The 26,085-nt window shown below is 35.4% G+C and overlaps 1 protein-coding gene across 2 annotated transcripts in view; it reads left to right on the top strand.

The window, feature by feature from the left end:
* Nucleotides 1-26,085, top strand: part of LOC113047874 (metabotropic glutamate receptor 8-like) — an 88,213-nt gene that overhangs the window by 20,050 nt on the left and 42,078 nt on the right. For both annotated transcript variants that reach the window (XM_026209220.1, XM_026209219.1), the window contains exons 2-4: nt 21,599-21,734; nt 23,774-23,928; nt 25,139-25,276. In XM_026209220.1, coding sequence (XP_026065005.1) covers nt 21,599-21,734; nt 23,774-23,928; nt 25,139-25,276 — 429 coding nt within the window. The remainder of the gene's footprint in view (nt 1-21,598; nt 21,735-23,773; nt 23,929-25,138; nt 25,277-26,085) is intronic.

Below are 26,085 nucleotides of genomic sequence, written 5' to 3'. Positions count from 1 at the left end.
CCAGTAGCTGTTTTATCGAAGTCCAGTAAAGCCTTTTTACAAAAAAAAAAAAAAAAAAAAAACGAAAAGAAAAGAAAAACTCCTTAAATTACAGCGCAAATATATTCATTCAGAGTTCAAGAGGTTCTGCATAACAGGAATGACCTGTTAAACATTTGGAAGAAAATCTGGCACGCAGGTCACCGGGGCGTCTAACAGCATCATTCTGTATCCCATTACAGGGTGGCTTGTCAGATACGGTCATATACTGCAGAAATATGAGAGAGGAGTAAATAAAAGAGCACGTATGAGTCACTGACCGGAGCCATTATTAGAGTCTGCAATCAAACTGATGGAGGTCATTACAGCTACATTAAATGATATTCATTTAGCACATTAGAGTCAAACAGAGCTGGAGAACTGAGAGGACGTCTGTTGGGAATAAGGTGGGAATAGTCTGCTACTTTATAACAGAATATAATAAGTAGCTTGAATAGGAAGTGAATTAAATAGGGTTGGTTATACGTGCAAACAATAAAGAGACAGAAAAAATGGACACAAATAAATTAATACAAATATCTAAAACCTATAACTGTTAAATCTGATTATTTTAGTGAGTGAAGTGACATTCAGCCAAGTATGGTGACCCATACTCAGAATTTGTGCTCTGCATTTAACCCATCCGAAATGCACACACACAGAGCAGTGAACACAAACACACACACTGTGAGCACACACCCGGAGCAGTGGGCAGCCATTTATGCTGCGGCGCCCGGGGAGCAGTTGGGGGTTCGATGCCTTGCTCAAGGGCACCTAAGTCGTGGTATTGAAGGTGGAGAGAGAACTGTTCATGCACTCCCCCCACCTACAATTCCGTCCGGCCCGAGACTAGAACCCACAACCCTTCGATTGGGAGTCCAACCCTCTAACCATTAGGCCACGACTTCCCCTAAATCATGTCTTATTGAGTCTTGGGTTAAAAGGTTTCTAGGTTGTTTAATTGCAGATTAGACAAATATGGTGTCTTTGTCAAATTGGGGTAAGTTAGATAAACTTAACTCCTTATATATTGCTGAAAAGATTGAAGAGTCTTAATATTTTACTTCACACGAACATTTAAGAATAGTTTTTTACTGGTTTACATTTAGTTTTTTGTATTGTTTTTTTTTGCATTAAAGCTCTAGATATGAACTTTTTCTCTGCTGATATAAGTTTTTTTTTTTTGCTCTGTCACTCTCATCCCACATTGTGTGTGTTTTGGACAGTCCCAAATGAACATGCACATAAAGTCACATTTTGACCGGTTGACATTACAGATTTATAGAGTGTGTGTCATGATGTCATCAATTCCAAATGTCACTCATTAAAATTTAATTTCCGATCTTGCTAAAAAGCTGGCAGGGATGTGCGCGGCGGACAGGGTTCAGCTCAGCATGCATCTGTCGTCTGCAGAGAGCCGGTGAAGTGATTGTGTAGTTTTGGCAGGCTTGGGTTCGCTCTGTGTTTTCAGGGCCAGTACACATTTCTGATGCCAAAACCACTGGATCATATGTGCTCGCACTCAGCTTGCTAAAGAGGAAGAGGTTACAATGAGCTTTGGGCGAATGTCATAAAGAATTTAGATTATTGTGCAAAAAAATGTATTTTTCTTCACACAAAAATAAGGAAGCCTTAAAGGGTTAGTTCAACCAAAAATGAAAATTATGTAACTAATAACTCGCCCTCATGTCGTTCCAAACCAGTAAGACCTCCGTTCATCTTCAGAACACAGTTTAAGATATTTTAGATTTAGTCCGAGAGCTCTCAGTCCCTCCATTGAAGTTGTGTGTACCGTCTACTGTCCATGTCCAGAAAGGTAAGAAAAACATCATCAAAGTAGTCCATGTGACATCAGAGGGTCCGTCAGAATTTTTTGAATAGTCGAAAAATACATTTTGGTCCAAAAATAGCAAAAACTGTGACTTTATTCAGCATTGTCTTCTCTTCCGTGTCTGTTGTGAGAGTCGCACTCACATAATTTTCATTTTTGACTGAACTAACCCTTTACAAATATGACATGCATATGGAATATATAGTCATCTCATCACAGAAAAGAAACATTTTATAGACAGTGCCATCATACTGTATTCATATTTTTCATATGCACTTTTTAATTTTAAAATGCATATTTTTGTGCATCATAGTAGGCTTTAGTTTTGTTACAGAAATGATCAGGACAATTTAGATTAGATATAAATGCATAACTCGTATACATTAGTTAGGAAAAAGAAATAATGATAATATATGAATGTAAACATTTTTTATGAAAATGGTCACTTTGCTAAACAATTCTTAATGGTCCTAGCGAGGGTTAATTTTCTTGCTAGTGTTGCTAGGGAGATTGTTTAGGCAGTTAAGTTTTGAAAAAGGGTTTCAAAGGATGCATTTTGAGATTTTAAGTTTTCAAATGATATATAATTTCTGATGATTTCTAAAGTATGATAGAGAAAAAGCCAACAAAGAAGACTTTTTTTTTTTTTTTGACAAAGGTCAGAACTCATGTTATGATGTAGGTTTTTTCTTGCCATAAATTAATCTAATACTTTTCCTACATAATAAATAAATGATAAAAAAGACCTTTCCAACGATATATAGTTTGTCATGATTAGATTAGGATTTAATTGTAATATAATGAAGTAAACGTAGGGCGTCCCACCGAGGGGCCGGGTGACAGTTAACAGGTTAATGCTTTTCTTGTAATGAGTGTAGAAAAGCTGACGTAGATTCAAAAAAAGAGAAAGAGAGGCCATGGGGCAGGGAGTGATTTAACCGCTCACTTGGAAGGAAGCATGTCTTGAATCCTCGGTGCAGAACACATATGTATTTTTAATCCATTGGAGCTGAAGTGCATCACTGACGGACGCCCGACGCGTGATCAAGAGGGCGAACGGCATGAGAAGACCGTCGTACTGTGATGGCCTGTTCGTCCCTCAGGTTAAAAGAAAGAATTTATTCAAACGAGGTCTTGCTGGAGCCAGCATACATATTCATTAAGAAGAGCGGCATTTGCATTCTGCCAATGTGAGAGATGTGAGAAATCCCTTTCCTTCAGCCTCTTGTGGAGAAACATAAAGCAGCTTACGGGAAAGTGCAGGGACAGGATGCTGCTTTTAAACCAGGTCTTGTCGAGTGAGAGATTTATCCATTTATGAAAATTGGTTATTGGTTTCCAAAGGTAAGTTGTATTTTTGGGATGTTTTGAAGTGTTTTTGAGCGCTGTGAATCACATCCTGATAAGAGTTCAGTTCAGTTCAGGTGGTTGCTCTGACTTGGAAACAAGATCTAATGAGAGTGTAATTATGTTGGTGTTCGTAGTCACCCAAAAATGAAATTCTGTCTTTAGTATCATCCTCATTTCAACCCATCATGGCTTTCTTTCATAAGGGGAACACACAAAGGAGATAAAAAGCAGCAGTTCTTCTCTGTACAGTGAGTGGAGACAGACACTGTCAAGCTGTGGAAAAAAAAAAAAACATAAAAGCACCACGAAAGTGTAATAATAGTAATAGTAAGTTGATTGTTGCACAACTTGTAGTTTGAATATCAGGAATTGTGAAAGTTACTTTATATAAATTTAATTTATTTTATTTGAGTGCATGTTTATATATTAATTTTAGTTTAGGTTGTGTAAAATATAGATTTTTTTTACATTTATTTTTGTTAATATTACTTTAATATGGTTTGCATATATATTTTTTTTTTACCAAGATAGCTGATAACATTTATCTTAGTAATTATTTTCATTCTATCCAGTATTTTATGCTAACTAAATTACATTATTTTATTATATTTGTGTTGAACTTGTGTCTTCAAAGCAAGGCATATTTATGCCAGTCATTTAAAATATTCATTGACACTGACTGCTGCTTTACAGATTGTGATGAGTGTTTGACCTCGCTGTGTTTCGTTTGGCTCCTGATGCGAGAGGTTAATTGTGTTCTCGCTCAGAAAGTCCTACCTAAAAGACACGGCCCTCCGTTTGAAGAACCTTTCTGTTCTCAGATTCAGACGTTCTGTGGCATCTCTCTCCCAGGACCTCAGAGTTCATTTTCATCACAGACTTTGAGAAATTTATGAAAGGATCTTTTATTATTCTGCACGTTTTCTGTTCATCTCAGCTGTCCCAAATGTAGCGGCACATCTGAATGAATAGCTGCCTTCCAGGAAATTGAATTAGTGCAATCATCAGTCCGGGCATCCCAGCATGCCACTGAACACCGGCACTGATGTTAATGAAGACTGTGCTTCTACAGGGGCCTAACCTGCTTCTTCATAGCCTGACTTGTGCATATGGTGTTTATGTCATATTATCGCTAAAGTAAGACTTTTAAGTGATCGTTCTACGAAGTAAATGTTATCCTAATGGTCTCACGACATTTATTTTTCAATGATGCATCTGTTTGCCTGAAGCAGAAAGGCTACAGAGGAAACAGTTATTTCATCTTATGAACTTGCATTTGTGTTTTAGGTGCTTCTCATTTACTGGGAAAATCACCAGAGTCAGCTGCTCTAGCAACAAAGTTTGTTTTCAGACCAGGACAACACTAAACAATCAAACCAGCCTACACCAGCATGAAAACTATAAGTTTTAAGTTTAAGTTGGTCTATTCTGCTGGGGTTATAACGGGACGTTCATTTATGAGAGCAGTAGCTGATGTGATTTTCAGGGAATAAAACAAGAAAATGAAGAGCAAATATTAACATTACGTGTCTGATTAATACTATATCTGTGATTTACCATGACATCTTAATCAGTGTTTCCAGTCGTTTTCCAGTAAAAAAAAATATATATTGAATTGAATGAAAAACAAAATTGCCATGGCATTTAACATAAATTGTGCAGTAATGTCTTTAATTGAATTCAAAATATATTGAGACAATAAATCTTGAATTAAATAGATTTTTCCAAAAACTATTATTTTGGGAATTTTATATTTATGACTTCATTATAGTTCTGGAGTGATCTACGGCAACAGTGTTTTTGTCTTGTTTTACAGTAAAAACATAAATTTACTGAAAAACAAAACATTAAGACGTTTAGTGACAAAAATGTTAAAATGTATATAATTATATTAAATTAAAATCTATATTAAGATAATAAACTTTTAATTAAATTGATTGATTGTGACATTATTGTTTTGTTTTTTAATTAAAAATTATTTAAACTTGCATAACATTCATTATTATCGCATTTATTGACAGAAATGTTACTCTATAAAGTCTATATATCATTTTTATTTAATTCATGACATCCTGACATAATATATCTCAAATTAAATATATTTAACCTAAAAAGAGTAATACTTGTATTTATCTATTTATTTATTTTTGGGACAATCATATTTAGTTCAGGAGCTGTGGCTCTTGGGGGTATTTTTTCCTGTTTTGTCAAACCAACAAAGAGTACATTAGATGATTATTTAATACAATATGTTTGCAATTTATAATGACATCTTAACCAGTGTCAAATTTATCTTGTTCTCATTTACATTTACTAAGAAGCAAACCTTTTAGAAATGTTACAGTATATTGCCTATATATAATTGTATTTTTACTTTCACCCATTGAAGACTGGACTTCAGTGCATGTCATCAGATATCATGTACTGTATAAACAGCAAGGTCCACTCATAAAAGTGGCAGCCGTCTGGCCTTCACAAAACATCACAACTGCTTTCGTTCAGCTTGGAAATGCTTAATGAAGCAGGCTATTTTATTATCATGTCCAGGGAATAATCGTGTTGTTTTATAGGGAAGCATGAGAGGATGGATTGCGTACGTGTTTATTTCTCTGCTGGATTTCTTTGTGAATTTGAGTGCCTTGATTTGCGCCTGCTTTTCTCCCCACTGCGAGGGCTTTGCTCCACACCAGTCTGTGGAAGAGATATAAATTGTGCATTGATTGCTTGTTGCTGGAGTGTATATGCCGCCTCTCTGTCAAAAACAATATCTTCATATCTCTTTTCTAGGGCCAAATGTGGCTCTGAACATTGTGGACACCCCCATATAACAAATTTGATGAGACGCATATGATTTTTTCCGAAGCTATAAAGATGAGGTAGATGAAATGTAACTATGATGCCGAAATCAAACCTGAATGACAGGTACAACATCACTAAAATATGCTTCACTAAAAAAAAAATAATGCAACAGTTCAGATTTAGTCAAGCTTATCTGAAAACAAGCACGTCTTTATGATTGTAGACAATTGTATCAATGCATGCACAACAAAATATGAGTATGTCTTGAATTAAATATGCATGCTTTTTATGCATGCATTTAATTAATGAGGTTGTGCATGTATTAATTTTATTAATTCATATTTATAAATGCATATAAATGTACTCATTTATTAATGCATTTGTGAATTTCTGTGTATACAGATTTATTAATTTCTTTATTCATGCATTTATTTACAAATATATGCATAAATCTGGCAAATTTACTCTATGTTAGACTAGTTTTTGTTCATTGCTCAATAAGAAAATAATTTCATAGTAGTAACTCTTTTGTGAATCAGTCTATGCTGTTCAGTTTTGTTTGCATCCAGCAAAGACAAAACAAAGATGTCTGGGCTATTTATTGTATTTTTTATCTCATCACATGAAATTCAGACAACTCCTGTAAAATACCAGTTTTACATTAACAAAAACACAAGAGTGTTCTGATCTTATATTATTTGCACAAACTTTAATGTGAATGAAAATCCGATAAAATATAATTTTCTTTGCTTTGATGCTGCAGATCGAGCAGTAATAATAGCAGGGCATGCGGTGTGCAGCTATTGTTACTAAAGAAAATGTGTTTTTTCTTTCTTTTAGCATATATGGCAGCGCATAAAGTAATTAAACTCTGTTAGTCATGACACCCTGTGAGTGTGAGGTAAAGCTGTGTTTAGCACCTTTAATACCTTGAAGGTAACTCATAAACTCTGATTTATTTTACAAAAGCTCTGGGACATTATTTTGCATTTTGTGAGTGTGTATTTTTTTCTAGTTGCCCTGGGGTCAGAACCATAGTGTGCTGTGCATTTGGTTAAATCCCATGTGGTGTGGATTACTTGTGGATCATTGTGATGTTTTTATCAGCTGTTTGGACTCCCCTTCTGACGGCACCCATTCACTGCAGAGAGGATCTATTGGAGAGACTGAATTTTTTTGTAATGCTTAATTTCTGCAAATTTAATGAAGCAGCAAACTACAGTACATCTTGGTCGGCCTGAGAATGCATATATTTACAGCTAATTAAAATTTTTGGGTGAATCATTCCTTTAAAAATTTGACTACAACACAATTTCATTTCACCTTATGTGTGACTTCAGCTCCATCGCAAATTGTCTCTCGCAAATCGCTGTTGCTGGTCATATTGCCCTTGTAATAATGCAATTAAAGGAAGGGTGATTCGTATAAAGGCGGACGCTCCATCCTTCAAATGACAAACTTTGAATGCTCTATTAATGGAGAGTCATGCGTACGAAACTGCTGATTGTTCCCATAGTTTAGAGAATCATTTGAATTACTGATTAGTCTTCAGAACATCTAAAGTGCATCATGTGGACATGTTTCTGTATTTCACGAGCAGCAATGCTTCACGCTTAGTATAGGCATTTAGGCCGGCAGCTGCAGAAGAGCGTGTTCGGTTTAGAGAACAGCAAACACGCACTTAGGCAGAACACACTCTTGGCATGTTGACAACACAGAAATTATGTTGTGTCACTCTGCGTTCATGGTTCTTGACATTTATCCTCTATTACATCCCAGGTTCTAACCTAGGTGTCAAAGAAAAGAGCAGGTGGAAATTAATATAGTGGGGAAAATAATCCAGTCTCTCTCTCTCTCTCTCTCTCTCTCTCTCTCTCTCTCTCTCTCTCTATATATATATATATATATATATATATATATATAGTTCTGTCCTTCAAAAGAAGTGGCAGTTAAAATATTGTCTTGATTTCCATTACAAATATTCTTAAATCAAAAGACATTTACTTGAGTAGCAAAATTATTTAACATATAAATTCTTAAAAATCTAATATATATATATATATATATATATATATATATATATATATATATATATATATATATATATTATATATTTCTTCTGCTCATCAAGCCTGCATTTATTTGATCAAAAATAAAGAATTTTTTTTTTAATATTGTGATATATTATTACAATTTAAAATAATTGTTTTTAAATTTATTATACTTTAAAATTATCATTTATTTCTGTGATGCAAAGCTGAATTTTTAGGATCATTATCACATGATCCTTTAGAAATCATTCTAATATGATGATTCATTATCAAAGTTGGAAACAGTTCTGCTGCTTAATATTTTTTCAGAACATGTGATAGTTTTTTGAATAAATGTGATACTTTGATGAATAAAAAAAAAAGGAAGCTATGTTTTTAAAATATAAATATTTTGTAATAACAATATATACTACTGCTCAGTAATTTGGGGTCAGTATTTTTTTTTTATTTTTTTAAATAAAATCAATACTTTCATTCAGCAAGGATGTGTTAAATTGATAAAAAGTGATAGTAAAGAAAATATATTATTAGAATATATATTATTAGTTTTTTTTTTTTTGAATAAATGCAGTTCTTTTTAACCTTTTATTGATCAAATATATTAGACAGCAAAACTGTTTCCAACTGTGATGAAACGGCGGAGTCAGTTAGATCCATCTGCAGCAGTTTATTAATACAGGTGAGTAAGCAGAGAACAGCTGACATAAACTCAGGCTGGCAATGAAAAGGAACTTAAGCAGACATTCGTAGAGAACTTAGATAAACTCCTCAAGGTTACAAGGGTTACAACGATCAGAGATAATAACAATACAGACCAGGGGTAAATCAAAACTTCACAAAATATAAAAGGGAATAGCAGTCAATATAAAGGGGAGAACACAAGGTGCAGGTGAAAATACTAGAAGGTAATCAAGATAATTAAGCAGGGTTAGACGGGGATGATTGGGGAGAGGGACACTGGGAAATGCAGTCCTAATATTCAGGAGAGAGGGATCTGATACCGCCAGAGGAGGGCGTAGCAGAACGTTCCATGACACCAACACTCATAATAAATCAGAATATTAGAATGATTTCTAAATGATCATGTGATCGACTGATGTTACATGTGACACTGAAGACTGGAGTAATGATGCTGAAAATTCAGCTTTGCATCGCAGGAATACAATTTTTTTTTTAAAGTTTATTCAAATAGAAAACTATTATTTTAAGTTGTAATAATATTTCACAATATTACTGTTTTTTTTTCTGTATTTTTGATCAAATAAATGCAGGCTTGATGAGCAGAAGAAACTTCTTTCAAAAACATTAAAAATAGTAATGTTTCCAAACTTTTGGTCTGTACTGTATATATATATATATATATATATATATATATATATATATATATATATATATATATATATATATATAGCAGATATAAATATGAATACATATTGTAATATACAGTAGATATTGACATGTGACTGCAACAAGTTCTTAGTTTACCTTAACTTACAATGAGTATAATTTTACATGCACTTATCTCATGTAAGACTGTGAATAAAACTTATTGTATGGAAATCCGTTACCACAACAGAATAACAAAATGTAAAAACGTAATTACAACTTTTTTCTTAGATTTTCAAGATGCAAGCACAGAATTGTGCAAAAAAATAAATAAATAAATAAACAGAATTGTGAGATGTGAACAGAATTCTGAAAAAAAGTGATTCAATTGCCTATTAATATAATGATTTGAATTTTCATTCTCAAAATGGGACTTTTTATCCTTAAACATGAACTTTATTCTTTTTATATCACCGTGCAAACTTCACTGAATCTCCAGATGCCAGGACTCTCAAATGTTCACCCTCATACCACAGCAGCGATGAAGAACGGGTTTAGAAGAGCTGTAAAGACTACACTACTGTCACATCACGATCACAGATTGCCTGAAGCGTCTGACCTATAAGTGAATTAGTGCATACGGTCTCTGCTCCGAGCTCTTTTCCTGTAACCATGAGACCATCGGCACTGTTGTGCAAAGCTGTCATTTCAGCTGCCTCGTGTCTGCTGGGTTTCTTCATTCTCTCAGTAGAGCAGAAGCAATCAGAACGGTGCATCGATCTCCCTTGTTCAAGCTTGCTTGAGGGATTTTACAGAATCTACACTTGGGTGCTTCTCAGACGGCTGAGAGCTGTCATATTCCGCTCTGGAAATCAGCGGGAGGAAAGGAATAATTCACATGCCGGTGCTCAACGGGGACGGAAGGAAGTCGGAGATAGCGGATAGTCTGCCGGTATCTGAAACTCACTGTTTGACCTTAATAAACCAAAGCAAATGCCAGCACAGCTATCACGGGCTTCTTGTTCTTGGTCACACTATGTTGTCTCCACAAATAACCATAGCTAAACTAAGAATGGCATTTGTTCAATGCGTCCTGGCAAACAGGGATCAGCGCTTGGGGATTCAAGTAAACACTGCGTGTGTCCTGTAGAGATGAACGTCTGCTGGTTTTCAGTGTAGTGATGTTGCTTCAGGTGGATGTCGAGACACGAGTAGATTAACAGAAGATTGAGGACTGTATAATGTTACCAAGGTTTGGTGGAAGAGACACTCTCTTGGTAAGGCAAGGGTAGCATAACGTATTAAATTGATTGTTCACATGAAAATTGAGAAATTAATCAGAAATAATTTCTCACCTTCATGTTGTTCCCAATTTGCATGCTGATCTGATTTTCTTTCCTCTATTGAAAACAAATGGTGATAATTTGAAGCTTGTTAGAGCCGTGCAGTGAAAGTGGACTGTGATTGGTTCTGCCAAGCTATACAAAAATGACAAAAGGCACCATAAAAGTCATTCAAAAAGTGCTTTGAGTGACTTCAAACTACTTTTATGGTGCTTTCATGATGTTTTTTTTTCTGTTTTGAAGTGAGATTGGCACTAAAAGTCACAAATGAGAAACGGTGTTTATAATCTGTTGTTAATACAATATTTTCTCCCCTTTCCTTTATATGCACTACCATTCAAACATTTTGGATTTTAACTTCAGTTAATTCTATTAATCAGCATTTCAATGTGAATTGACCTGAAGTGATATTTATAATTTATAAAAGATTTCTATTAAATAAATGCTGTTCTTCAAATGTTGAAGATTTTATTATTATTATTATTATTATTATTATTATGTAGCATGATTTATGAAGGATCATGTGACTCTTGATAATTCAGCTTTTCATCACAGGAAAAAATACATTTTAAAATATATTCAAATAGAAAATAGTTATTTTAAATTCTAATAATATTTCACAATTTTGCGGATTTTTCTTCTTCTGTATTATAAATCAAATAAATTTATAAGTGACTTTTTTTCAAAACCATATAAAAATATCCACTGTTATTGTAACAAACACAGACGCTTGGATATTCTGCATTGCTCAACAGAAGAAAGAAAACATGAGGGTCGTGGAGGTAGACGGGAAAGACACGCTAGAATAAAACGTGTGGCCTGTACATCATCAATGAGAGAGATGGGTATAGTACGAAGGAATACTGCAAAGTTTTGAGACTTCTTGAGCTCCAGGAGATTGCGTTCGAGTGGACAGTAAAGCAGTGGAGGAGAAAAGAAGAAAAGAGTCCATGAAAACAAAGCAGTGGGCAATCTCAGAGCTTTCTTTGTAATTGTACTTAAGCGCACACGTGTGTGTTAGATGCCAAGGAAACAGCACATCAGTACAAACAGCATAAAGCCAGGTTATAACGTTCATGACGTCTCAGAAGGTAGATTGATGCTGATTGAGATGCAAGCCTGAAGATGTACACCATATGTGGTCTAGTTTCCAGGATCATGACCTCTAAACCCGACCCTGCTTTGCAATAGGGATTCAATGTGACATCAATTACGAAACCCCCTCTTGAGAAATAACACGTGGAAATGCCGCTTCTGGAACAATCAGCCTTATTTTCATGCATAGCCATCGACTGTTCATGCTGTTATCATGCTACTTATTCTTCTGAAGTATATATAGTATGTATTCTGCGCATAATAAGCTCATTTTCTGTATGCATACTTGATTGACCTGCTACTACACTGCATCTTATGCTCTATCTAAAATTTTTCGGAGATTGACTTGACCTTCCATTTCCAGTCTGATGATGAGCAATTGTCTCTATTATTAAATATAAAGGTTTTAAAAACAGGTTATCATAGTAATTTTTAAGAGTAAAAAACTATTTTTGGTTCTGCAAAGAACCTTTCAGTGATTTAATTCTTCAAATTGTTTTTTAATACATGCACCTGGTCTTATGTTGAGCAATTACTTATAATTCTAAAGAAATCTTTAGCCAAAAATATACAAATGCGCTCAATTTATCTAGTAGCTGTTCAATCATTGTATCAGATATCAGATTTCGTTCGGGGCACTTGTCTGGATTTAAACAAGCCAATAAATTAGCAACAGATAGATAGAAAGTCGAGCTCTTTTCTTCAGTTTCCCTCACTGCATATCATATTTTAAAAAAAAGGCACATATACTTTGTTAATATTAAGGAATTTTCCCTATATTTAGTTTTTTTTTTACATGTTTTTTGTATTGCTTGTGCATTTTTAGGGTAATGTGCTGGATAAAAATTGAACTACGTGAACAGGTTTTGTAATATTTGTTGTTATACACAGTGCATATCATTTACATACTATTTAAAAGTAGTATTTAGTAATGAGTATTTTTGTATTACATTCTGAAGGCTTCTTTGCTCTACACAATGATATAGCTCATGACGTTTCGATTATGTCTCGGTTTCAATCCTTTCAATGATCAAACCCTGATGGTCTCCAGTGTTTCAGTCTCTTCAGATGTGACTTTCTTTTTGTGGATACAGACCACAATCGTAAGATCCCTCAGAGTAATTGGTCAACGGATCCCCGTCTGTAAACGTGTCTCTCATAACATAACAGACTCTAAAGGTCTCAGAAGTGTGAAGAACCAAAGGTCCCTGCTTTGATTTGCTCTTGTGAGTGAATTGTGACTGCGTTGCAGACGAATTAGGCAGGGGAGTATGTTAGCTTGTGTTTTTGCCTGTTTGGTTGTCTCAGGCAGAAATCAGATCACTAGAAAAGTGTAGACGGAGAAGATGGATGATTGAGGTGTCTCTCATGAGTCATGATTGTAGCACAAACAGTACTGGATAAGTAATTTAGGATGAGTTTCTACACTGAAAAAAATGCTACGTCCTAGCCAACTTTAGGATGACTAACTATCGAAAATAGAAAAGGTATGCATTAGATAAAAAGTCAAAGGAAAATTTAAAAAAGACAATTTACAGTAGTATGAGTCATTTAAAATGTAAAACTTTACATAAATTCAACTCAAGTTAAACATATTATTATTTTATGTATATATTAAACAAATTAAGTAAATATTAAACTGCAAACGCTTTTGTTCAGAGCATGGGGACTTTTTATGACGAACATTTATTTTATATTTTTGTTGAAGTATACAACTTATAAAAAAAAATATTGGGGTATATTTTACAAGAAAATACCAATTGTATTGCTGCTTAAGAATTTAATGTATAATTTAATGTTACATTGTTGTAAATTTCTTTAAACTGGCACTTTCCCGCAGTGAAAACACATACACAGATATATAAACTTTATGAACTAAATAAGGTCCAGAAGCTGTTTTTGTCCCTCAGCTTGGGTTTTTTTCTTCTTCTTGGCCTATTAAACATGGCTAATAATGAAGCATTTCATTCTGTTGAGTCATTTATTTAATGAGAGCACTTAAAACAATTGTGCATACTTGAAGAGTAACCCTTATTTTTTTCTTGCATTCTTTAAAATTTGCCTTTAGCAATTTTTTATTATTATTATTTTGTTCACTTTTGACAAGCACTGTCTGTGCCTGCTAGTTATACATATCTAAAGACATGACATTACCCTGTAATAACAGTAATGCAGGGCTCGTAATGAATCACGACCCATCACTCTGCAGTTTTGTGTATTACAAGTCACTTAGTGAATGCATCTGTTAAATGATACGTAACATCATTTCCCACTTTCCTACTCTCTTCATTAATCAGTCTCATCAGAGTTCAAACCGCAAGCCTGACAGAATATTGCATCCTTTAAAAATGTCAATATTTGAATTGCATAGTGAGACTAACAGAGCAGCAAACTCTACACCCCAAAAATCAGCATAAGGTACAGAGTGTTGTAGATGGAGGAAGTAGAACTTAGTTTCAATGCTAATCGACTGACATGTTCTTTCCTTTCTGTTCACGGCACATTCACAGTCTTATTATATGCACTGAAAAGGAAATATTCTCACTTTATATTCAATTATATTCAGTTGTGCACCAGCAGGGGTTATGCACGGTTATTCTGTCATAATGGAAATGAATTTTTCATTTCTCGTAAGAGAGAGTCATTTTTGTAAGTGAAATCATAGATGTAGTTTCACTGCATGTTTTCTGCTCTTTCCCTGATTGGGATGCATGTTAATGATGTTTGGCTGGTGTTTTGACTGGATTTGTCTTAACTAGCATGAAAAATTATGTAAGGGGACTTTTTGAAGAGCACTGGTCATTTTATTTTCCCATAAAAAGCATGGGGACTGAAACTTTCAGGTTTTAAAAAATGATGCAAAGGCACCATAAAAATAGTATAAAGTATTCCTAAGCCATGCAGTAGCTTTGTGCATGGAACAAAACTCAATTTAAAGGCAGTATTAATCTTTCCAATGAGTCAGAGAGTTGACCTTGGTAACCAGTTCAGTATGATTCATATTGTTTTTGTGAACTGATTCAAAAGATATGGTTCAAGAGCTAAAGTCAGTGTCAGTGTCTCTTTTTCTGGTCTCATGCTCTTGCTAAACTGCTGCAAGGCTTCAGAAAACTCTTTTGGACCACTTTTACGAAGACACTTTTTGGCCTTTTTGAAGTGTGAACACTTCAGTCCTCATTAAATGTATTTGCATGACCAGAATCTATGTAAAATTTTGTTGAAGTACATCTTTAAATGAAGTAATTACTACTGACAAATGTTGAGTATTTGTGTGGTTGAAAATGTCTAGCTGGACGCTTGTATTGTCTTACGGTCTGTTTTTTTCTTATTTGTTCGTGCAGGCAAGTCTAAACCTGCTTTAATAGTTGGACACTTGATTGGGATTCACGCAGGGAAATGAGATTTTTCTCTTTCATAGGTTTGCTTTCTGTCAAACTCCTCAGACAAAACAAATCCCTCTGATTCACTGACAAGTGAGCACAACACTTGAGAGAAATGGACGGTGTCTAGAACAAAGCTAATGTGTCAGAAGGATTTATAACAGGGATTTAGTGACCTTGAGACCGTAATGACCGGGAATCCACTGTCGGTCACTTTTTCGCTTCAGATTCCAGTGTAACTCCCTAAAAGCCTGTGGATAATTGATCCGTGCTATAGACGAAGCCTCTGGCGAGTGTATCAGTTACTGGCCCAACTCAGAAAGCATGACCTCAATGCTTTTCCCAACAAGAGTAAGCATCACTGTTTAATTGAGTCTTTAAGAACGCATGTTAGGAGAGTTACTGTACTAAATCACCAAAATCCTGTCTCAGAATCCAATTAGACATGGTCCACCAAGCAAGAGCGAGGAGCTGTCTGTTCTTCTCTGTTGTCTAAGGCTCATTTCTACCAGATGCCCCACTTCAAAGTCTTCCGCGGCACCGTTTCCAATGCGCCTCTGGGTTGCAAAACACAAACTTGTCTTTTTTAAAGCCACGATGGAGTGTCGAAAGAAGCACTGACAGTATTTTTTTAGGACAAAGGGAACGGCTCTCTGAGCTCATGCTGATGCAAAGACTTATGACGCTTTCACAGCTCCGGATCAAGTGTGTTTGATGTCAAAGTTTGGTTCGTGTTGTTGGTATACAAGCTGTTATTTCTCACAACTATCATGCACACCAGCCAACCGAAGCGAAGTTAGTTTGGTTCATGAGTTATATCTCACAATTCCAACTAAATTTTTTATAATTCATGACTTTGTATCACATAATTCTGACTGAATTTTCATTATTAACTTCTGAATTTATTTCTAATAATTAAGGTTTCATATATCAGAATTTTGACTTGGGTTTTTCATAATTGACTATATATCTGGACACATTTACACACATATATACACATACTGTATGTAATTACACATTTATTCTCATAACAAGGCCTTTAGGCATAAAATACGCTTCTCTGGTTCAGTCCAAACAATTGAGGTCTTCACTCAAGCCGTTTCAGTCCTGCATTAGTGCACAGAAATGTTCTGCATCAAAATGATTGTCGTGTTCATGCATTTATCATTTCTCTGCATGGGCAGTGTATGGCAGTGAATGTGTGGTGTGAAACGCATGGCGTCAGGCACGCGCGTGTGGGTGGATGCGGGTTGTATTCGAACACCTTTGTGATGTGTGTGTGTGTGGGTGGAGATGTTGAATAAACACGTTCCCAAAGCTTCTGTGCTGCTTTCATGAGCAAGAAACGCTCCCACATTTGATGTCTGGAGGAACTGACGACCGAATCACCTCATGCGGAAAGCGGAGGAGGTCAGCGCCATGGGGAAACAATACACATAGGATATTAAACATTAGATTTGGGTATTTTTTAAACTGCCATTCTGAGTTGTATTGCACGTTATTGGTATTACCCGATATCTGCCCCTTCAGGAAGGGATGGAAACCTCTCTGGGGACAAATCCAGGTGAGCTTTCACCACCTCAGTGGTGCTTAATTTCTGAGAGCGTTCAATTTCTCCATAGAAGAAGTAAGGCACACTTTTGTTGCTTTATGGATGGTGTAATAAGCTACAGTAATAAGGATTGTGCTGCCATGAGTTTGCCATTACTGCCCTGAAACGTGCTTTGTCACTCAGGCACTAATGTGGAATGAATCAAATGAATCAAATCTCCATTAAGCATATGTCTCATGACTCAAGTCAAGATGAATGTTTGTGATTTTGATGTTTGCATTTTGCTTAAAAAGCTCAACATGCATCACCGCCAGAGTGACTGACAATAAATCCACTTCATTGAGAGTGTTTAGTGACTCTTCCTGCCCTGGGCTTTGAGCTTGGTCCGTTTTATTATATAAGTGTCACTGTTTTGGGTATATGAGTGTTTCATTTACTGGATTGTTCAAAAAGTACATTCAAAAATGGCTTTGAAACTCAGAAATTGCTTGTAAGGTTCACAAATAATTTAAAAGAAACAGCACTTAAGAAGTCATATTTATGACTGTATCTCATAATTCCAACTTTCTCATTATTGTCTTTTTTCTCATAATTACAGATTTATGTTCTCATAATTCTGACATTATATCATAATCCTGTAATTTTAATTTTTATTAATTGATTTACTTTTATAAAAAAAAAATGACTGAAACAATATTTACTCAAAAATTGCTAGTACATTTTAAAGAAATGGCAAGTAACACAATAAACTAAATGAGAAAATCTGAAAAAAAAATTTTTATAATAATGTTGACATCAAATAATGACAAACTTTTTTTCTCATAGTTATGCATTATGCATCTAATAACTCCAAATGTATTTTGTTGCATATCATAAAAAAAAAAAAATCATAATTGACTACATCTCATAATTCCAACTTTATTTTTGTCTGACAATTCTGAATTCATTTCTCATTATGATTTGACATCTCATAATTCCGATTTTCTCATCATTTAATTTTAGAACTGATAGCATTTTCTTGTAAGAGAGTAAATAGTTGCCTTCGGTCAGCCACAGAACCAAACTGCCATCAAACAGAAAGTTAATAACCCAATGTGAATCGTTTTACTAAGGAAAAAAAATCAGATTCCCAGCAATGGAAATAAATGACAGCATTAGCAGGCCCATGTGTGTGTTTGAGGGGCAACATGCGAGGCTGGATACAATAAGATAATTCATGATTCATAAAGCAGTGAAAATCCAATCATTAAAGATTAGCAGAGATGCTGGAGCTTCTCGTGTCTATGATATAAGAGGGATCATTTTATTACCAGACAAGCTGCTTAAATGACTTCAAACTGCTGCTTTATACAATTAGAGAAGTCGCGGTGCACTTTGAGTATTATTACAATGAATTGTTTTGAAGGTTTTGAAGTGTGTGCATGACGGCTTCACAGTTATTATGCCAGTTCTTTCAGAACTATAAATAAACTGGGCATGTTTGAATGCAGTCATTCATGCATATTAATTGTCTAGTGACTAATTTTCTTGAGTTTTACACTTAGGGCTCATGCATTAGTCAATGGTAGGCGGAGCTGCTTATCTCAGTGCTCAAGCCCCAAATCTTCCAGCTCACTCTCTGCAACATGCTGCAATGCTGATGTCTGCTCATGCAACAATTTATGAGCTTCAGTAAAGCCAGTGTTTCTCTTCCTTGCATTTAGCTGAGTACGAGTCCCTGCACTGTATCTGCTATTGAACGCCGAATAAATGGAAAGGCACAAAATGCAAAAGGAATTTGGTGTATTGAAAAGCCACCAAGAATGGAATGCTAATTCATTGGCCTTTTGATGTTTTCCCATTTATGGCACATAAAAGCCTCATTCTGAATTTGGAAAGAGATTTGGAGAGACATCAGTGAGTTAGAAAGACATGCTCTGTGCCTTGTGTTGTTGCTACATTGGTTTGGTAGCGTGACAGTAGCTTAGCTGTTTTCAGAACATTAGCTATTCTCATATTTATCCAACAGGCAGCGTTTTAGTGTGATGAAAGCATTCATTGCTGTTTTGATCATGTTGCAGTGAGATAACTAATGTATGTAAATATCATTCGATAGGTGTGTATTTTAGAAGTATGTGTATAGTACAAAAATTTGTAAGATACACTACCATGCAATAGTTTGCAGTTGTACGTTTTTTCTTTTGATAAAAGTTTCGTATTCGAAAAAAAAAATGATCAAAAAGTAAGAATTGTGAAAAATAAACTAAGAATTCTGACTTTTTTTCTTGCAATTCCAATTTCACATTTCACCATTCTGCATGTACATTTCAAATAAAAAAGATTTTCCCTCTCAAAATTCTGTATAAACCCCAACAATAATAATAAAAAACATTTTTAATCTCACAACTTTTTTCTTGCAATTGCAAGTTTATATCTCACTATTCTGTCTTTTCTTTTAAAAAAAAAAGTTTATATCAGACACTGGTGCATTATACATCTACAATGGTGAGTTAACATCTTGCAACTCAGAAATTGGATTTTAATCAATCAATCAATCAATCAATCAATCAGTCAATCAATCACAGAGTTTTAAGCACCATTTTACAGCATCAGGATCAGATGGTCCTTCAGAAACCATAATTATAATGTCTTTACTCTCAATTTTGATCAATGTAATGTATCGTTGCTGAATAAAACTATTAATTTATTTCAAAAAACTTAAACTTTGAATGTGTTATATATTCAAAGCTATGTTTTATTCATAGTGTCACAATCTGGCTTTAATGTAGCATAAATATTATTAAATACCTTTTGTGGCCAAAAAAAAAGAAACAAAACAAAAATGATAATTCAGCTAATGAGTTAAATGACTGTTTCCTCTGTAGTGTAGCCCCAAGCAAATATTGCACACCATAAACTCACAGGGCATGAATGCAACAGATTGGTGATTACCATTGTGAGGGGCATTAATTAAGGCTAATTAGTATTTGTCATTGTGACAGAATGTATAAGGAGTCACATTGGTTTGGCACACGGTGTCATGGCTCACTGAGGAAAATTCTGGCGCTCATTAAATGGACTGTAACAGAAGGAAGTCCATCATTCACCCACGTTAATGATAAAATTAAACTCTTGATGGGTTGGAGGCGTATATATTACAGTTAACATTAAATATGAAATATGACTCTGTCCACCTCAGTATGGCCTGTCAAGACCTGATTTTTGTAAGTATGTTGTGTTAAGTTTGATTAAATTATGTGAAGCACCTGGAGACAAGATTTGACTGTTGGAGTCAAAGGCTATAGAATACCCAAGACCTGTCACTCGTATAGTTTTGACTGGGGAAATATGGCCACTATATTAAAGGAAGCATTGCTTCTGAATAAAAGAGCTAATTGGGTGAAGTCATCGTGTCGTTAGAAGTCACAGTTGCTAACGAAGGGTTTCTGAAGCAAGCTGCACTGCTACAGCAAGCATTAGTCATATATCATTGGCTACCTATACAGGAGAGAACCAATCAGCTGTGCCATGTGATGATGATGTCATTAGCTCAGATTGATTTAGAACTATTGGACTGCGCCATTTAGGGCCCTATCTTGCACCCAGCGCAATTGACTTTGTACACCGACGTATGTGTCATTCCTATTTTGCACCCGCGCATAGCGCGCTTTTCCCTCCACAGAAGCACGTCGCTAAACTAGTGAATGAACTTGCGCTCCCTGGGCGGTTCAGTGCAAAAAAGGAGGCGTGTTCCGGCGCAAACAATCCCTGGTGCTATTTTGCTGTTCCATTAAACAATTGCGCCACTGACCAGAAAAAACCTAGTCTAAAGTCAGTGGCGCGTTGCGCGTTGTTCATTATGCTATTTTAAGGGCGCAAGCTTGACCATAATGTATAGCGTGCACAACGCGCATACACTTTGCTCATGTAATCTACACAGATGCAACAGTTATTTTTGCAAATCATAAATTGTTACACTAAAAAAATATTAACACATGAGATGACGGAAATCATTGTGAAATCTTGCTTACAAATTATTCAGGCTAATTGTAGTAATTAAGGATCAGACCTGTTTGCCCGATAGTGGCAAGACATATATGTATATAAGGACATCTGACAAATTGGTTTGTCCGTCAAGAACCAGGAAAAAAAAAAATCGATGAAACAATTGTGGCTATTTCCTCCCACGCCTGTTTAACCGACGATATTTTGGGTGGGTTTCTCCCATCCCCATACAACACAACTTCTCTGTCTTTCATTGCTCTTACAAGAACATCAGTCTCCTCGGCTGTGAACCGCTCCTGGCGTGCGCCTGGTAAATATGCCATAATAATAGCAATCCATAATGGAACTTGCGCACCTGCTTTTAAAGGGAATGTTGGATGATGCTCTGATTGGTTTATTTCACGTTACGCCCAAACCACACCTATGAATAATGAAGCTACTTCAGACCAACCCATTTTAGATTTGCGCCGGGCGCAAGAGCCATTTATCCCGCCGGGAAAATAGCAACAGCGCCGAGACCCGCCCACAAAGTTACTTGCGCTTCGCGCTTTGACACTTGCGTTTCAGATCGTTAAAATAGGGCCCTTAGAGTTTCATGCCAGAACTCTGTATTTGAGCAAAATAAACAGCATTTATGAGACAGTTGTTGTCAGATTTCATTGGTAACTTTCTCCAAAATGTAATGTATGTGTTGAATTATAATTAATAAAATTATCTCAGTCTTTATTCTGGCAGACAATGTAGATATGCACGTTTTTGATTACACTGTCTGAATGAACAGACCCGACTGCATCACTTGCAAACAGCCGGATTTAGAAAAAGTGCGTAGAATGAACATTGCCTGATTCTCAGTATCTTTCTCTGTCTAGGTGGTGTGTGTATCGCACAGTCTCTGAAGATCCCTCGGGAGCCGAGGCCTGGGGAATTCGACAAGATCATCCGCCGCCTCCTGGAGACCCCTAACGCCCGGGCCATCATCATGTTCGCAAATGAGGACGATATCAGGTGTCACCTTTCTGTTCCCGAAAGACATTTCCCGGCTAACTGTCCACTAACCACTCTCTTAAAGATCTCCAGCTGAGAGAAACCGTTTATCACTGCCTTGAGGAAGAAAGGAAAGAAAGAAAGTAAAAAGGAAGGACCCTGGCTGTGTTCAGAATATAATACTTGCATAATGAATACTGTTTAGTACATCCTATATACTGCCTATTGTTCATAGTCCTATTCGAAGTTATCCCAACAGGAGTTTTTTTAAAGCATATTTCATATAATATTACTTCAAATTTTGATCATTGAAGTGTATATATATTATATATATATATATATATATATATATATATATATTATATATATATATATATCTTGCAAAGACACTTATAGTCAGTTTATCTGCTGGTTGACCATCAAAATAAGTGTTATCAACCACTAGTTGATATGTAGTGCAGAGTTACTTATCAACAGCTGTCTAAAGGTTAAAATCATAAACTGATATTACAATAAAAATAGTTCAAAGCAAATGCCATTTACAAATTAATCTGACCTGCTATCTGATCTTATGGCTGTTTGAGAGAAAATGTATTATTATTATTATTATTATTACTAATTATTAGTGGTCTTTGACCGCTTTAAGTAAAGTAGCATCAGAAAAATGGCAAGATATGAGACTTATAATACATTATAACAATGAAAAATATAATCCATTGTAAAAGTTGATACCATGTGTTCATTGTGTTATAAAGTATCATACTCTTAAAAGCTATAACTACAAATAAGTAAATAATTGAATATATTAAAACTGTTCTTATAAATATTCAATTAGATGATACAACATATTATAAGGTTTTTTATAATGAATTATGCAAGAATACCCTCATTATGTATTATAAATACGGGCTTTATAGAAACTGTTACCAAATGTTTTTGTCAACTAACAGAAATAATATATATATTGCGTACAAAAATGCATTTTTTTTAAAAAGTTTTTGTTTTAGTTAAGTATAATAACCATGATTCAAATGCACTGGATTGTGTATTACAGGAAGTTTAGTTCAGAAATATTAATATGGTAAATTAAAAATGCTATTCTGAACACAGCCAGAGATACAGAGCAAGGAAAAGGGGAGGAACAGCTACGATAGACTCATTAACACATTTCCCAGAAAGCACCATCCCTCCCAGAAGCCTCTGCTCAGCTCCCGCCTTCATCTCTGTTGCCACTTGTACATCGTCCAACTTTACTGCACCTTCATACAGATGGAAAGCAATTAAAAATGCTGGTGAGGATGTAAAGAGAGGCTTTCTGAGCCTGGAGGGAGGGATGTTCTAATTTCCTCCACGTCTTCAGATTGCGCTGGTCTTTCCTGAGCGAGTCCCTGAGGAGGTGCTGCTCTGTGCTTCAAGATCGCACCCAAAAATGTTGGCATTCCTGCCATCTATACATATGTTTGTTGATGTGACAGCTGCTAAGCAGTGCAATATTTAATTAAGTATGCCCTGGAGGAAAATGCTAACTTGACCTCACACTCAAGTTATGTAGACTTTTATAATTAAGAAGACAACCAATTATAAATGTTACTTTGATGCTGAATCAGACCTTTTCATTACATTTTTGTTTTTCCGCAATTTCATGTTTTGGATTTGGTCTTCAGTCACTTTTCTCACTATATTTGACAGAATGTGCTAGCAGCTTGACAGCGCTCCTGTCCTCTCTCTCAAATCCCTCTCAAAAAAAATAAATAAATACATTGAGAGTATATGAGTGAGAAGCAGACAGATGGACAAAAACTTCCCAGGGCTGACCATTGAAATCCCAGCTTTAGATCTCCAGGGTCCATCCGACTCTCATCCATGAGTGATGATCGAGAGCATGTCTTTATTTGAATATCAGTCCGTCGGTGAGTTACAGCAAACAGATGCCGGCAGCTCCTGACGTACATTTATCTGAACTGCAGATAAGATACAGCACAGCGTCAGGCGTGAGAGATGGATGTGCTGGAACTGTGTTCTGTTGTTTGAGGCTGATGTGTCTTTGTTTATGTCTGCAGACGAGTGCTGGATGCTGCCAAGAGGAGCAACCAGACGGGTCACTTCCTGTGGGTGGGGTCTGACAGCTGGGGCTCCAAGATCTCACCGGTCCTTCATCAGGAGAGAGTAGCAGAAGGGGCCATTACCATCCTGCCCAAACGTGCCACGGTGGAGGGTACGTACGGTACATGTGAAAACACTGAACTTACTCAGATTCTACCGTTCACAAATCTGTGGTCAGTAAGAGAAATTGTTTGGTCAAAAAACAAAAACAAAATTATTGCACTTAATAAAATAAATAAATGTTTTCCATCTGAACATGTTTTAGAGTGTAATTTATTTCTGTGATCAAAGCTGAATTTTCAGCATCATTACTCCAGTCAGTGTCAAATGATCCTTCTGAAATCATTTTTATTTCTTAATATGATTAATATAATTAATTTTGAAAAGTTTTGAAGTTTTTCAGCATTTATTTGAAATGGAAATCTTTGCTGCCACTTCTGATCAATTTAATTTGATATTTCATAAATAATAAAAATAGTTTATAATAACAATAATAATAGTTTATTATAATGTTTATACTGACCCAAATTGGTGGTGTATGTGACAATTGATCAAACATATTACAGTATGTGTTAGTAACAAGAATAAGCAAAAAGTTTTATATTCAGAACGAGGAGTGAATGTAAATAAATTAAATTAAAACTTTAAAACTTAGAGAATTTTAAACTGTGATTATCAAGCTGTACGAAATAAAACCTTATATCATGGTAATTTTAGTAATATTTTGTTACGAAAAATAGTTTTTAGTGAACTCTAAATTATTTATTTAATCAGTTGGAAATTTACGAGTGCCATGTTTATAAAACGAGTGTTAAAAAAACAGTAATAGCAAACTACTACTGAATAAATTATAAAAACGCATGGTAAGTCATGAAGAAGTGTTTTTTCAAGTATTTTACAGTCATCTCAAGCGCTCAGTATACATGAATTCATTCATCCTATTATAAAGGAAACGCATTAAAAAAAAAAAAAAAAATTGCGAACAATTAGCATCATGGTCTGATATTTAATACCACATCCATATAGCTCCAAGTGCATCCAAGTCTCCTGCTGGTCATTGTCTGCACTCAAGTAATCATAGTGCTGTCCCTGAAGCGCCGGCTCTCAGGCCTGCAGGCACCAGCTCGGGAATAGACCCACTAATTACAGCACTTTTGTCAGAACACATTGTATAATTGTGTCTGTGGGGACACGGATTAGACGCAGACATACAGGCAGGAATGCCGGCGAGGATTTGTGCATGCTTTACCACTCCACCAACATAAAAGTGTGCCATTTTTTCAGATGCTTACAATCTTTTTCCTTCACCTCTATCTCCTCAGCATTCGATCGCTACTTCCGGAGCCGCTCGCTGTCCAATAACAGAAGGAACGTGTGGTTCGCTGAGTTCTGGGAGGAGAACTTTGGATGCAAGCTGGGGATGCATGGAAAGCGGCCAGGAAGCCTTAAAAAGTGCACCGGTAAGATGTGTTTGCACTGGAATCATTATTCTATCTGTTATTCCTTGCTGTGTTTACCAATTCAACTCTGGTTTTAAAGGAATAGTTCACCCAGAAATGAAAATTTGATGAAAATGTACACAGGCCAAGATGAGTTTGTTTCTTCATCAGATTTGGAGAAATGTAAATTCCATCACTTGCTCCCCAATGGATCCTCTGCAGTGGATGGGTGCCATTAGAATGAGAGTCCTAAAAAACATCACAATAAACCACACCACTCTAGTTCATCAGTTAATGTCTTGAGAAGCAAAAAGCTGTGTGTTTGTAAACAAATCCATCATTAAGACCTTTTTAACTTTAAACTGTTTCTTCTAAAATATGAGTCCTCTATCCATAATTTGGCTTTCTGCCGTGACAAATTTGAATCAGGAGAGAAATATGCATAGGTCAAAGTCAACTTTATTGTCATTTTTAGCACATTGCATAGCAATACTTAAAAGCGAAACATAGTTCCTTCAGAGAGCAATGGTGACACATATATACAAATATACTAAAAAACAAAAAGTTTAGTTGAAAGGACATTGATACATACATGGAGTATAACAGCATTTGGAAAATTGTAGTGACAGGTAAATAAGTGTGTTCTTATTAACATTATTATACATGAAATATAGAGTATATATGTACATGAAGTGTAGCAGCATTGATATTAGTTAGATAAATATGCTCTTATATACATAATTATATATATAAACATTAGTGCCTATGAATAACAAAGTATTTCACATCTGTTGTTGCATAAGTAATTACAAGTCTGTGAGTTAGGCAGA

This window comes from Carassius auratus, chromosome 29, assembly GCF_003368295.1.
Source record: "Carassius auratus strain Wakin chromosome 29, ASM336829v1, whole genome shotgun sequence".
In the NCBI taxonomy this organism is placed as follows: domain Eukaryota; kingdom Metazoa; phylum Chordata; class Actinopteri; order Cypriniformes; family Cyprinidae; genus Carassius; species Carassius auratus.
This window is presented reverse-complemented; position numbering and strand designations above follow the sequence as displayed.